The 15,212-nt window shown below is 36.2% G+C and overlaps 1 protein-coding gene across 1 annotated transcript; it reads left to right on the top strand.

Annotated features, from left to right (window-relative positions):
• The first annotated feature begins 3,899 nt into the window (after nucleotides 1–3,899).
• On the top strand, nucleotides 3,900–11,708 carry LOC132090950 (protein-glutamine gamma-glutamyltransferase 5-like). The gene is made up of 13 exons (XM_059497726.1): nucleotides 3,900–3,922; nucleotides 4,293–4,472; nucleotides 4,602–4,844; nucleotides 5,259–5,377; nucleotides 5,462–5,590; nucleotides 5,673–5,850; nucleotides 6,657–6,792; nucleotides 8,222–8,325; nucleotides 8,563–8,801; nucleotides 9,197–9,452; nucleotides 9,634–9,797; nucleotides 10,477–10,607; nucleotides 11,450–11,708. Exons 1-13 carry the CDS (start codon nucleotides 3,916–3,918, stop codon nucleotides 11,598–11,600), a joined length of 2,037 nt encoding a protein of 678 aa, XP_059353709.1. The 5' UTR covers nucleotides 3,900–3,915; the 3' UTR covers nucleotides 11,601–11,708.
• The last annotated feature ends 3,504 nt before the right edge of the window (nucleotides 11,709–15,212 follow it).

Here is a 15,212-nt window from a genome sequence, read left to right on the forward strand (position 1 = left end):
CTTTGATGTCACACACCGATCGGTCTGATGGTGATGAACCGCTTCAAGTCGAAAAAGCCTAATGATTCAATGAACCATTCATTAAGAACCATTTACTTCACTCCTGAATGAATCAGCCATTTGAACGAATCAAACGAATGAATCATTGAGAAATTTACCACCACCTACTTTTTACTTTACTTTATCATTTAGAGTATCATTTCATTAAAGAAATAATTTCATATTTTCATAGTAATAATAATACAATTAATAAAATAAATTATTAAAGTTATAGTTCACCCAACCAAAAATGACAATTCTGTCATCATTTACTCACATGGTCCGAAAGAGTAGGTTATATGTAATACATTTAAACAAACAAAATATGCTGAACCTATCTATTCAGAGTAATTTCCCCAAATCTGATGTGCAATTTATTAGATTAATTAATCACCACATCATGTAATTAATTAGATAAAAAAAATGTAATCACTTACCAGCCCTAATATATATATATATATATATATATATATATATATATATATGAGGGGTGGGCAGCTCCACAGGAATGGGTACCTGAGGGGCAGAAACCGGAGCGGGACTAGCTGACCTGAGGGGATCCTGGCAAGACAAGCTAGCTTGGCATGCTAACCTGTGACAGCAGCTCTTCATGGGGAAACGCGCGCAGTGTTCGCAGGATCCGGGACTATTGACCGCCATTTGAGCATGTTTCAGCCCAAGAGATCCAGAGCAGACCTGGTCTTTGCATGAGATCTTGTTCCTGTAGGAGCAAAGCCACGCATTGCTGCAGCCATAGAATGACCCTAACAATGTGCTGGAATGCCGATTTAGGGGTAGGCTTGGGGGAAGTTGTGGCCTAGTGGTTAGAGAGTTTGACTTTTAACCCTAGGGTTGTGGGTTCGAATCTCGGGCCGGCAATACCACGACTGAGATGCCCTTGACGTAGTGTTGCACCTGCACTGAATCAACGCTCTGTCAAAAGGTCTCGTTTGAACTGATGGCAGGAGGAGACTTGGTGCTTGTTGGAGATTGTTTGCCTTTCATGGGTCTACCGGTGTTCTAGAGGGTTATGGAGGTTGCGGGAGACCACCGCCCACTCGTTGAGTTCTCGTATGATCTGCCATTCCACAGAATGGATTTTTGGATATTATCCTTCGTTGGTTTTGTTAGTTTGAATTTGTTACACTTGTATTACTTACATGCCTGCTGACACACTGACTATACTCTTATACTGATTACTAAGCGTTTCATGTTTATTTTCTATAGTTTAATAAATTAAGCTTTTTGCAAATTAAGCGGTTGTGTGGTGTCTCCCTGATTTTGTTGCGTTCCTTGCCGAGGAACCGTAACAAAATATATATATATATATATAAGTGTTCATTGAATCGATTGTAAAATCGATTTTCCATGTCTAAAAAAAAAGACATTTCCTTTTTCAGCCTCAAATAACGGACGAACGTAAAGAGAGCGCTGGAAAAGCACAAGTCAGCAATATTTCTTATTTATTGGCATGAAGTTTCTATATATATATATATATATATATATATACAGTACAGACCAAAAGTTTGGACACTCCTTCTCATTCAAAGAGTTTTCTTTATTTTCATGACTATGAAAATTGTAGAGTCACACTGAAGGCATCAAGGGCTATTTGAGCAAGAAGGAGAGTGATGGGGTGCTGCGCCAGATGACCTGGCCTCCACAGTCACCGGACCTGAACCCAATCCAGATGGTTTAGGGGTGAGCTGGACCGCAGACAGAAGACAAAAGGGCCAACAAGTGCTAAGCATCTCTCGGGGAACTCCTTCAAGACTGTTGGAAGACCATTTCAGGTGACTACCTCTTGAAGCTCATCAAGAGAAAGCCAAGAGTGTGCAAAGCAGTAATCAAAGCAAAAGGTGGCTACTTTGAAGAACCTACAATATGACATATTTTCAGTTGTTTCACACTTTTTTGTTATGTATATAATTCCATATATAATTCCACATGTGTTAATTCATAGTTTTGATGCCTTCAGTGTGAATCTACAATTTTCATAGTCATGAAAATAAAGAAATCTCTTTGAATGAGAAGGTGTGTCCAAACTTTTGAGGTCTGTACTGTGTGTGTGTATATATATATATATATATATATATATATATATAAAACAAAAGTTTTAACTTTTTCAAAAAGTGCACCTATACTTCTATACATCTAAAAGGTGAATATTGTAAACTTAAATGAATTTATCAATACCTACAGTGTGCATTAGTACCTTTTGAAAGAGTACTGCCCCAGTGACAGCTTTTGTATTTTTCATTTTCTAAGATTGTATTGTATTTGATTTGTCTTTCTTGAAACAAGCTCTTTCTGGACCCAGACACCAGAAAAGTTCAACTTTGGATCTGGTGTTTTAACATGTTTTTTTTTTTTTTTTTGTGACTAATCTCGAAATTTGGGACACTGCCCTTTGATCATTGTTTGGTGGTTTTTGACTCTTTGCTATCTTGTACTTAAATAGTGCCCAAATCCTATCATTCCACATGTTTACTAGATGTTTTAATTCTTCTACTTCCCTTATAATGATGTGTGTCCATCTACTCAAACCTTTACTGCTTTTACGGCCCTTTCCTCTGGTGTCAGTCCCAATAAATTGGGTAATCTTTGTAACAGCAATCGCGTCATTTGAGTCAATTGCAGCATTTGACACAAACGTGATCATAAAATCGCTTCTAAATACCACAGTTCTTTCTCATAAATTCAGAGGATGTTTCATGTCATGTTTCATACAGTATTTCATGACCCTCCTTCATGAGAGTGTCATAATGAGAGTACCTTGGAAAATGGGCAGAGTGAATGAGTGATCTGGGAGTGAAACCAAGCACCACACCCCCTCCACGCTTATCCGTTTTATATATCTGTCGTAAATTGTTATATATTCAGTGAGTAAGGGTGTGTAACCTCAGTGATTTCAGGCCCTTTCTGTGAATGTAGACCCAATGACATGCTTTATAAATGAAGACTTTTCACAGTCCATACAATGCAGAGTAAAAAAGCTGTCAAGCATCAATGAAAATACCCACCAACCAATAAATAAATAAATAAATAAATATCACTCCAGGACTCACTAGTAGTAGGCTATTCACTGAGGGCTGAATCGAAGAAAACCCATTCCAACCCAGAACCCAAAAAAAAAGGGAAGATTGCATTGCATTAATGGCATTAATTTTGCTTAAAGAAAACCTCTTTCCAAAAGTATTTATTAAAGAAAGAAATAGATAAACTGTATTTGTATTTTCCATTTTTTACAGCTATTCTCACACTGTAATGCAACAAATATTATTTCATTTGTATTTGTATACCAATGTAACCTTTTGTACTGCCTTTTTTATTCTTCAAATACAAATAGTTTTGTGTATTTTTCTGCATGTTTTAATTTAAATCACATACTATATTTACACACACATTAAACACACACATTATTTATATGTGCACTCTCATAATCCATAATAACCATTATTTAAAACTACGTTCTGTGGCATGACATCAGATATTATTTTATTATTATACTCTTTCTTAAATGATTGTGGGTTTGGGTATCTGCGATGACACTCGCAAAAATAATAAATAAATAGAATAAACAGCATATGTTAGTGTGATGAGGACATGGAAATATCCTGCACTGTTGGTATAGGGCATTAGTAGATGACACAGATGTCTGGGCTTGCACATTCTGTATCCACCTGCTGAAACAGTTCTCACGTATGTACGATTGCGTAATTGTTTGAGGTGTAGGTTCTTTTGATTGTAACATTGCGTGTCTTTACGTGAATGTGGTCTGGCAACGTTGGTGAACAGGGAGGGGCAGAAGGATTACATATAAAAAGCACTATAAACGAAGAATTTAAATCAAACAGCAAACCACAACCCTGCATCATGGATGGTGAGCTTTTAAATGTTTTAATGATTTCTGGGTTTTATAAATTATTATTATAATATTTTTTTTATTCGTTTTGCTAAACCTCTTACAATAAGTTATTTAGTTACATTTATAAGCCTATTGCATTTAATATTTTCTTAAAACAATCGGCCTATTTTACTTTACTTTTTTTACTTTTACTTTTTATTACAACACATAATTAAGTTCTATTTCTGTTTGCTTAAAAACAGCTTTTTTGAAGATAATTTAGAACAATGTTTATTTGAAAATTTAATTATTTAAAAAGTATTATCAAAAATACATTTTAAATTACTTTTTTTCCATAAAAACATTTGCAGCTGCCTCAGAAATAATTTGACCATTTTTGACACAGAGTTCAAGGTTCGAACTGTCGACCTGCAACAGGTGCAAAACCAGATCCGACACAAGACTGATGGTCTGAGCTCCAGCACTCTGGTTCTGCGGAGAGGACAAGAGTTCACAATACTAATGAGCTATGAAGGGCGGCCATTCGATCCAATGAAGGAAAATCTGATCTTCCGAATTGTTCTAGGTATGTGTGTGCATTTGTGTGGGGTAAGCCTACATTTCATGGGGACTAAATGTCCTGACATAAAATTTCGATTAATTTTACGGCAATATAGGCAATGTATAAGTACCCACTCCTCTCTCCCCACCACAGGTCCACTGTCTGTGGAGGTCCCGGTCACCAGACTCGGACAGCCCTCTCTGAATCAATGGAGCGCTGTTCTGGAGAGGAGCTTCCCGAACCCGACCAGACCCCGTGCTCTTTCAGTATCACTGTTCAGCCCTGCGTCTGCTTCTGTCGGTGTCTACACACTCCAGCTGAGAGTCGAGACCCGTGTGACTGTGAAAACACATCTGCTCGGCCAGTTCACACTCCTCTGCAACCCCTGGAGCCAAGGTGAGTGCTGTCTGTGTGTCCATACAAAACCGAATGCCTTGATAGTATGCTGTTACATGGCAGGCTGAAAAATGTAGTGGTTTTTGCTGCTATCATTCTAATATGCTGATTTGCTGTACTGCTTGCTTCATATTTTGTGACACATCTTATTTTTCAGGATTCTTTGATGAATAGAAAGTTCAAAACAGCAGCATTTATTTGAAATCTATTTATGCATCCTTGCTGAAAAAGTTTTGGTAGTGTAATTACATAGAATGTTTTATTGTAATATTGTAATTTAACATTGCTTTTGCTGTTATTTTATCAGCTGCTAAAATTACAGTAATGCATAGCCTCTTATTGCTTACTGCTTTACATTTTTTCTTTACACAAAGATCACCAATAAAACAAACAAACGGTTGTGTTTTTCTGCAGCTGATTCAGTGTTCCTGCAGTCTGAGGATTTAAGGACTGAATATGTCATGAGTGATATTGGCCTGCTGTTTAAAGGCAGCTCCGGGAACATCGTCTCCAGACCCTGGTCATTTGATCAGGTGAGATGTTTGACCATTGACTGACAGCTCAGCACTGAAAAATAACTTCACAGTAACTCCTGTCATGCATAAATGTGTTTTCAGTATGACGAAGGGATACTGGACATCTGTATGAAATTACTGCAGTTGAGTCCTCAACATCAAGCAGATATGGGTAAAGATCTACTGAATCGCAACAGTCCAGTGTACATCGGCCGTGTGATCTCAGCGATGGTGAGAATCTGCTCTCATTCTCTCCTCTCTACTGTCTCTCTCTATTCATGCATTAATATAGTCTCTCTGTCTTTCTAAACAGGTGAACTCTAATGATGATAAAGGGGTATTAATGGGAAACTGGTCAGGTGACTTCAAAGATGGTGTCAACCCTTCAAAGTGGTCTGGCAGTGCAGATATTCTCAGGATGTGGGCAGAAACACAATTCAGTCCTGTGAAATACGGACAGTGCTGGGTGTTTGCTGCTGTCATGTGTACAGGTGGGACAAATACATAGAAGTCATTACATTCAAAAGTTTGGGGTCAGAGCAATTTTTCTTTTCTTTTTTCTTTTTTTTTTTTTTGAAAGAATGGTTTAAATTGATCAAAAGTGACAGTAAAGCAATTTATTATGTTACAAAAGATTTCTGTTTCAAAGCGTTCTGCTTTCTGTTCTGTCCTGAAAAATTAAATGTATTACAATTTGTACAAAAATATTCAGCAGGATGACTGTTTTTCGACATTTATAATAATCAGAAATGCAGAAATGTTCAGCATATTAGAATGATTTCTGAAGGATTGTGTGAGACTGAAGACAGAAATAATAATGCTGAAAATTCAGCTTTGATCACAGGAATAAATTATAATTTACAATGTATTCAAACAGAAAAATGTTATTTCAGATTGTTATAATATTTCACAATATTACTGTGTTTACTGTGTTTTTGATCAAATAAATGGTGAACATACTGAAAAAAACTTACTGACCCCAATCTTTTAAATGTTAGTGTGTGTGTGTGTGTGTGTGTGTGTGTGTGTGTGCGTGTGTGTGTGGGGGTGTGTGTGTGTGTGTGCTTTAAAGGGTTAATTTACTTTAAAATCTCACATCTTCTTTGCTTTGAAACACAAAAGGAGCTCCTGTACATACAGTGATAGTGAATTTTGATGTATAATACCACACTCAAAAACCCATTTTTTTTTTGGTGTTTCATGGACTATACAAAAATAATCACAAACAATTACATTATGTGGAAATTGTATTTGTGCTGTTGATTATCAATATGAAATGCATTTATTTGTGTAATAGTAATGAGAGCCCTTGGCATTCCGACTCGAGTCGTCACCAACTTCAACTCCGCTCACGACACAAATGGAAACATGGTGATTGAGGAATATTACAGTGAGATGGGGGAAAAACTGCCCATCGGAAGAGATAGCATCTGGTAAGTTATGCTAACATCCATATTTGATTCAAAATACAGTGAAAACAGTAATATGGTGATATATTATTACAATTTAAAATAACTGTTTTCTAGGTGAATATATGTTAAAATGCAATTTATTCCATTCTTATGTTACATTTAATTACATTTAGTCATTTAGCAGCTGTTTTTTTTCAAACTGACTTATAAATAAGGAAAATGGAAGCAATTAAAATTAACAAAAGAGCAATGATATGCATGGGAAGAGCAAACAATGGGTTTGATGGAACCACAAGCAGTTCTGTCTTGGCAAGGTTGAGTTGAAAGTGATGGTCCTTCATCCAGCAAGAAATGTCTGTTAGACAAGCTGAGATGCGAGCAGCCATCATCAGATCATCAGTATGGAATGAGAGGTAGAGTTGAGTGTCATCAGCATAGCAGTGGTATGAAAAGCCATGTTTCTGAATGACAGAACCTAATGATGCCATGTAGACAGAGAAGAGAAGTGGTCCAAGAACTGAGCCCTGAGGCACCCCAGTAGTTAGGTGTTGTGCCTCACTTCTCCAAGATATTTTGAAGGATCTATCTGAGAGATAAAACTAACTTGAGTGCTGTGCCTGAGATGCCCTTTGCCAGTAGGGTTGATCTGGTGGTTAACCGTGTCAACAGCAGTGGACAGATCCATCAAGATAAGTATAGAACATTTGGAAGCCGCTCTTGCCAGTCTTAGAGCTTCAACAACTGAAAGCAAGGAAGTCTCAGTCTTCTGAAGCCAGATTGGTTGCTGTCAAGGAGGTTGTTCTGTGTGAGAAAGGCAGAGACTTGGTTGAACACAACACACTCAAGTGTTTTTGCAATGAAAGGCAGAAGGGAAACTGTTCTGTAGCTCTCTAAAATAGATGGGTTGAGGGTGGGTTTCTTAAGTAGTGGAGTAATACGAGCCTGTCTAAATGATGAAGGAAAAACACCAGTGTGGAGGGATGTGTAAATGATGTGAGTGAGTGCAGGTACAACTGCAGGAGAAATGGTTTGAAGGAGATGAGATGGAATAGGATCAAGCGGACAAGTAGTAGGACTATACAGTATGCTGATTTGCTGCTCAAGAAACATTTCAGATTATTACTGCTTCATATTTTTGTGGAAAGTGTGATATATTTTTATTTTTCAGGATTCTTTGATGAATAGAAAGTTCAGCATTTTTTGGAAATATAAATCTTTTGTAACACTTTAAATGCATTTTGATTAATTTAATGCAGAAGAGTAATAAAATTATTCTTTCTTCTGAATTTTTTAATTATTTAGTCCTTATGTTTTTCCTTATGTTTCGGTATTAGGCTACCGTATACAAATAACCATTATCTGAATGAATTAAAAAGGAACAAATCATTGTTTCAGGATGATTAATCAGTTAGGGTTAGAATTTGAGTTAAAAGTGTTTGGTCCTTTTCAGGAACTTCCATGTGTGGGTGGAGAGTTGGATGAAGAGGCCTGATCTGGGTCGAGGTTATGACGGATGGCAGGTTCTCGACCCCACGCCACAAGAGAGGAGCGCAGGTCTGTCATTTAAAGCTAATTTTACAAGGTTTATGCATATTGAAATCTCATGTGTTTTTTTTTTTTCTGCTGAAAAGACCAGTCTCTTAAAGGCTGGTTTATGCCGGTTAGTACTAATCTGGTGGGCCAATATCCTTGTGAACTGCCTATATAGCATTCTATTCGTTTTATCCAAAGCATGATATTTTTTGAGGGACAGGATGATAATCATGCTTTAACATCAATATTCTGTCACAGAAATGTTCCGCTGTGGCCCTGCTGCTGTTACAGCCATTTATCAAAGGCAGGTGGATGCGCAGTATGATGTGCCGTTCGTTTATGCTGCAGTGAATGGGAATGTGCACACAGTAATTGTCAGAAATGGGAAAGTATTATCAACCAGCATTGATAAAAGCAGAGTTGGAGCTCTGATCTGCACCAAACATCCAGGATCCATGCGTATGCAGAACATCACGTCTGAATACAAAAATGAGATGGGTAAGTGACAAAAAAAAAAAAAAAAAAAAAACCTTTACATTTCTGCTAGTTTAATACAAAAATCTCATTCTTTCATATTTAGATGACAGTACAGGTCCTGAACTGAGAACTGATGGTAAGTCACTCTAGCTTTTAATTTGTGTAAGCTGACATGTGTAATCCAAACAGTAATAAAAATAATAATAAATAAATAAATAAAGTAAATGTGTGTGTTTGTATATATATATATATATATATATACTAACACACACACACACACACACACACACACACACACACACACACACACACACATATATACAACAATAATTGAAGAAAACTGAGAAGTAAGTAACTGAGAGTGACAAGATAAAAATTCTAGCATTTGATTTCCCATTTCTATGTTTGTTTCTATGTTTTGAAAAAAAAACATACGTTTTTTTTCCCCATGTCCTATCATGCAGCACCTCAGGGCCTTGCAGTTTCTCTCCAGCTTCTGAAAGCCCCCATAATTGGTGAAAACATTTCTTTCAACATCATAATCACTAACAAAGTTGCTTCTCCGAAACTTCTGAGAAAACATTTGAACGCTCAGAACAAGGAGTACAACCGCAATCCCGCTGGAGCCTTCTGGGAGGCTCATGGCGACATGAAGATTGGCCCGAAAGAAAGTAAGAGTTCTGCAAACTATGGTGAAAAATAAATAAATAAATATAATGAAAATAAAATGAATATAGCAAAAAAGAAATAAAATTAATGGATCATATGATTTTGAATGCCAAAAGTTAGGAAACTGACTCAATATGAATTGCTCAGTCAAATCAATGATCCCTGTTCCTTGTACTCAACAAGCTGTGACTATGAAACATGAGATCTCCTTCAAGGAGTACATGCGGAAGGAGGCTATGGAGGATTCTCTGGTTAACCTGGCTGTGGTTATTGAGGATGTGAAGTCCCAAGAGAGAGTGCTGGCTTCAGAAGAGTTCAACATCCGCAGCCCTGCCCTCAATATACAGGTATATGCTGGCCCAATCCTTGCTACCATTTAATGTTGTTGTTTAAAAAAGTCAGCGTGACTTGACCAATCAGTTAGGAAAAAATAGAGTCCCCTCCTGGTTGAGAATGCAGTTAGTAAGATGAAATGACAAGACATTTGTTTAGTTACAAATTAAACCATTTTCAGATTGTTTTCAAGACCTACTTAATAAAGACATGCATCAATCCATAATAATTGATCTTATGTGGGACAGTTTGTGGTAACACTTTACTTGAGATCATTATAAACATATTTTTATTGCATCAATTATACCTTGTAATACACCTTTTAATGCATGGCATGATCTTATTAATAACTGTAACCACAGTTATATTAAATTATGATATTTCTTTATTCATTGTTACCCCTTGGAAAATAGGTCTAAAATGCATTAGAATACATAACAAACGCCTCATTTCTATGGAAGCCAGTTTTTACCACCATAAATATTTTATTTGTTGCTTTATATCTTACAATTCTTACTTCTAACAAATAATTGTGAAATATTAAAATGCATGTTAATTTTGGTTACAATTTATGTATGGGAATGTATCATGCATTACAACATACAAATGTTGTCTAAACACCTTTATAATGCAGTATACATGAGGGCTAAGATTTTAATTTGTTGCTTTTTTTTGTGCTTTTTTTAATTTCAGGTTCAGAATGAGTATGTGGTCATCAACGCGCAGCAAGAGGCCACAGTGACCTTCACCAACCCATTCAGCACTGCAGTGAGCGGTGAACTGATTGTAGCCTGTTCAGGACTTCAGGAGAAGGTTCAAAAAAGGTACATGAAGTCTTTCATTTCTGAGCGATCACCAAATGAATAAACACATAATCGTACAACTAAATGACTGTTATGAAACAGGTTTCCCAAACACGCCCCCATCAGTCAATGGCCAAACAAACAGAATGTTTATAAAGTGTCAGACATATACTTTTCAGAAGAATCAACCTACAAATGTCTCCGCATAATTAGCTTGAGTATTTTATTATATACAAAATATAATACATACATTTCTATCCACACCCATTTTCCACTCATGTTGAAATCTGCCAACTCCTTTTCAAATGTATCAATAGTGACTACAGTACAGTTTCCACTACAGTACAGTAAAACTATATTATCCACCACTGTATTTAAAAAGTAAATAAAAAACAATTGAAAGATTCTTATGGTAGATAGATCCCATACTCATTTAGATTTTACAGCACTAATAGTATTTTAGCAGAAACTATGGTTGTATTTTTGTGTACATACCTGAAGAGTGAGTCTGTGTGAACAAGTCACTGATGGGCGTCAAACAGTTGAGTTCATTCAGACGTATGTGTTCATTTGGAGGGAGTACACAGTGTACAGCTGTGTCTACTAAAATTCACGCACTTGTCCAGCAGCATTTCTGAATCACAGGTTATCTCAGTTTCTGTGTGTATGTGTATCGCAGAATCTCTAGTGTAAGTTAATTTGTTTAAACTGTAGATTTGCCCCAGTATACAGGCCTACAAATTAACCTCTGTGTAATAAACCACTTACCCTAAACATGAGCAGCATTAATAGTGACGCTTGTAATAGTAAGAGTGATGCTGGCCTGTTGTTGCTCCCTAAATGTCCCGTTCCTTATATTTCAGGCTTATGATCCAGCCTCGAGAAACCACGAGGATGCCCATTAATTTCACTCCCAGGATGGCGGGTGCCAGGATGCTTTACGCTAGTTTAGTGTTGATGAATCCCCCCACCGTCCTGCACGGATTCAAGGCCATCAATGTTCAAGAATCTTAGAGTCAAACACCTTTAGAAAGAACTGTGAACCCTCAACATGAAATACTTTTAATGCTCCTCTAATACATTATGTGAATTCTTCTAAAATACGTATGTGTCCAACACTTTTCAACACTTTTCTTCTAAAATACGTATGTGTCCAACACTTTTCAACACTTTTCTTCTAAAATACGTATGTGTCCAACACTTTTCAACACTTTTCTTCTAAAATACGTATGTGTCCAACACTTTTTCAATGCATTTTCTGCTGGAAAATGCATGTGAGGAGATCGCAAACAAGTATAACACATGGACATATGTATTTTTTTTTTGGCTAAATAATCTTGAATATACTGTTCAGAGTGAATCAAGTCGAATTTGTTTTTTTTTACAATATATATATTTATATATATATATATATATATATATATATATATATATATTACATTGATGTTTACAGTGTTAAAAAAACAATAAAGGTGTTTCAGAGTCTAGTTTAGTAAAAAAAAAAGAGAGAAAGAGAGAGAGAGAGAGAGACAGAGAGAGAGAGATAGAGAGAGAGAGAGAAGAAAGAAAGAAAAAAGACTTTAGAAAAAAGTGAGAAATAGTAACAGTGATGGTGATACCACAAACTAAGGCAAATACACTGCAAAAAAAAAAAAAAAACTACTAAAAAAATCCCGTGAAAAGGGGAGAGAAGGGGGAAGGAAAAGGAAGGGGAAGGAAAAGAGAAGGGGGAAAAAATATTGTGTCAACTCTGATATGTTAAATGTATGATTGCAATATGAAAAATGCCACAATAAAAAGTATATAAAAAATAAATCCTGTGAAAAAAAAAACATCTGCTAAAGGGGCAAGAAAAAAATATTTTCCAATTTCCCCTTTAAATTATTATTATTAGTAGTAGTAGTATTATTATTATTGTATTATATATATTGTATTGTATTATTATTATATAGTATAGTATTATTACTATTTATTTATTTTTACCCTGTTCCAAAGGCAAAAACTAACCAAAGTTTGATACCTTTTTCTCAGAAAAAAAGAGATTTTCTTATGTTATTACCAAGTAAATGTATCTTTATTTAAGAATTTATAGATATTGTTACTGAAAAACCTGTGAAAATATCATGAGTAATTAAATACTCTTTGTAAACTGCTCCAGGACTATAGTCTTCTCTGTGTTCTTGGTGTTGTTGTGTTGTCCTCTGACAGCAGATGCAGCGTTTATTGATCCGTCTAATAGAGTAAAGGAACCGAGTTCAGTGCTGCATCTCTATTGTGTTCCAGTCTCTGCAGAACTGACAAAAACTCTAGAAAGCATCAACCTAACAGAAAACAACAGCAGCAAACTCACAGTTTATCTGGAACAACAAGTGTGATGAACCTGAACATGAATTATAGAAATACAAAGCGTGATGATTTTTGAGCTGTGTGGTCATTTGTACAAGAAGAGAAGAAGATATGCTGTTATGAATGTTTCCTAAAACACACAGAGACATATATTCAGTACCATTTCATGTTCTAAATACCAGATAACAGTTTAACTGACAGTTATTAATGATGAGCCAATTCAAACTATAATAAGAAGGAATAAAATACTATTTGGTGGTTGTTTTAGGCAAAACTGCTGTTACATGAATCACTCGTTCATATGTCTAAATTCAGTCAGTCGTCTTAATCTGTTAACTTTTTGTAATAAAGTTGACTTATATCTTACTATCTCATACTTTCATTTTATGTTACTTAGCATCTCATTATTTAGACTGTGTCATATTTATGATTTATAATGCAATTGACTTCAATTTCACAATGTAAATATTTTGTATTATTTTTGATATACCGTATTTTCCGCAATATAAGACGCACCGGACTAAAAGCGCACCTTCAATGAATGGCCTATTTTGGAAATGTTTTCATATATAGGATGCACCGGATTATAAGACGCATAGAATAGAAGATACTGCAGTCAAACGTTTGACTGGGTTTGCGTTATGCATCCACTAGATGGAGCTGTGCTAAAGGGAATGTCAACATTTTGACAGAGCGCCTTGATCCATATTTAAGGCGCTCCGGATTATAAGGCGAACTGCTTTTAAGTGCGCCATATAGTGCGGAAAATACGGTAATTATGACTCAGTATCTCATAATTTATAAAGTATGACTTTGTCACAATACTGCTATGTTAATTATGAGTCATAATAATGGCTTTAAACTTCAAGTAATAATTTCAGCTGCTCTAATTTTGTCTCATAATTATGACTTTTTGTCATAATGTAAACTTTTTATAACATAATTTCAGCCTTTTATCTCATAAATAGGACATTTATCCCATAATTGGGATTTGCCAAATCATGTTTTTTTTTTCTTATGTGGAAGAAATGGGCTTCTGTAGTCTCCAGTGCACTTTAAAAGAGTGTTTTTGTGGTGCATCGAGTTCTCTTAAGACGATTTGTTTTTTTAGTATGCTGTCTCTGTAGGCAGCGGGCAGCGAATCTCCTCTTGAAACTGTTTCCATCCGGAAAGACAGAACGATTTGAGCAGTAATTTAATGTAAGCATTCATTTAACCACAGGTGCTCACAGTTACTTTTGTTCTATCTGACATCACATGCATTCATGTTAAAATGCATTATGTTTTTTTTTTCTTTTCCGATACCTCATGGTAATTAATGGCACAAATTGCAATGGCTCCTGGAGCTAAATGTAGGACACAGCAGGTGATAGCTCAACTATTTTTAAATATGCATAGAAATTTTCCTGTTGATTATCTGATGTTCATTATGTAAAGATCCAGCTCACATGCACCAGTCGAGCAAAGACCTCTAGCTCCCCCTGTGACTGCTCTTCTGTAGTGCACTGAGGATGCAGATGTGTGCGGGCTGAAGGACGGCCGGTGCCCTGCTCCTCTCCAGGTGCCAGAGATGAATGTCATGGCTAATTTTAAACATCATGATCTGCTGGAAGTGGAGCACAGTTCGGCCATTTACAGAGCACCTGGACTGCACTACATTACCTTTACAACACACACAGATTTGCTTTTTCCTGCTAATTTTCTCATTTCATTACTATTATGTACTAAAATCAAACAAGGCAACACAAATCTATAGCATGCAATAAACATGAATGAACATCAAAAGGCTTCTTGTTTCAACTGTTTCAAAGTTCTCAGTACACACCATTTTTCAAGTTCAAGTCCACTAATATTAATCTACGCTCCTGTCTGGTGTGTTTAATGGACAAAAATGGCAGATTCAGCCTTATTATTGGTCAGATCGCCTGTCAATCAGCCTCTTGGTGAAGGTTCTACTATACTACTCTGTTTGAAGGACACGTCACCATGCCATTTCTCTTGGTTGATGACAAAAGAGTAAAATCATCCCTTTTTTCCCATTATAAGTGAGGTGTTGGCCATGTAATCACGGCCTGTAGTCCAGGAGTTTTTTTTTTCTTCTTATTTGGTTGGTCCTCTGTGTTGCTTGATTGAAATTCTCTTTGGCAGTTTCACACAGGTCAAAATGAACCCACCTTTGCCTGGTAATGGTCATTCCCATGAGAGATCCAGTTCTCCTATATCAGCACTGATGAAACCAGACGTGTGTGTGTGTGTGTGTGTGTGTCCTGCTTGACACAA

This window comes from Carassius carassius, chromosome 17, assembly GCF_963082965.1.
Source record: "Carassius carassius chromosome 17, fCarCar2.1, whole genome shotgun sequence".
NCBI classification, from domain to species: Eukaryota; Metazoa; Chordata; class Actinopteri; order Cypriniformes; family Cyprinidae; genus Carassius; species Carassius carassius.

Bases quoted from the DNA above. Each gene is read 5' to 3' on its own strand.
- LOC132090950 (XM_059497726.1), top strand. The intron at 4,473-4,601 runs GTATGTGTGTGC...TCCCCACCACAG, and splicing joins GATCTTCCGAATTGTTCTAG to GTCCACTGTCTGTGGAGGTC. The intron at 5,851-6,656 runs GTGGGACAAATA...TTTGTGTAATAG, and splicing joins TGCTGCTGTCATGTGTACAG to TAATGAGAGCCCTTGGCATT.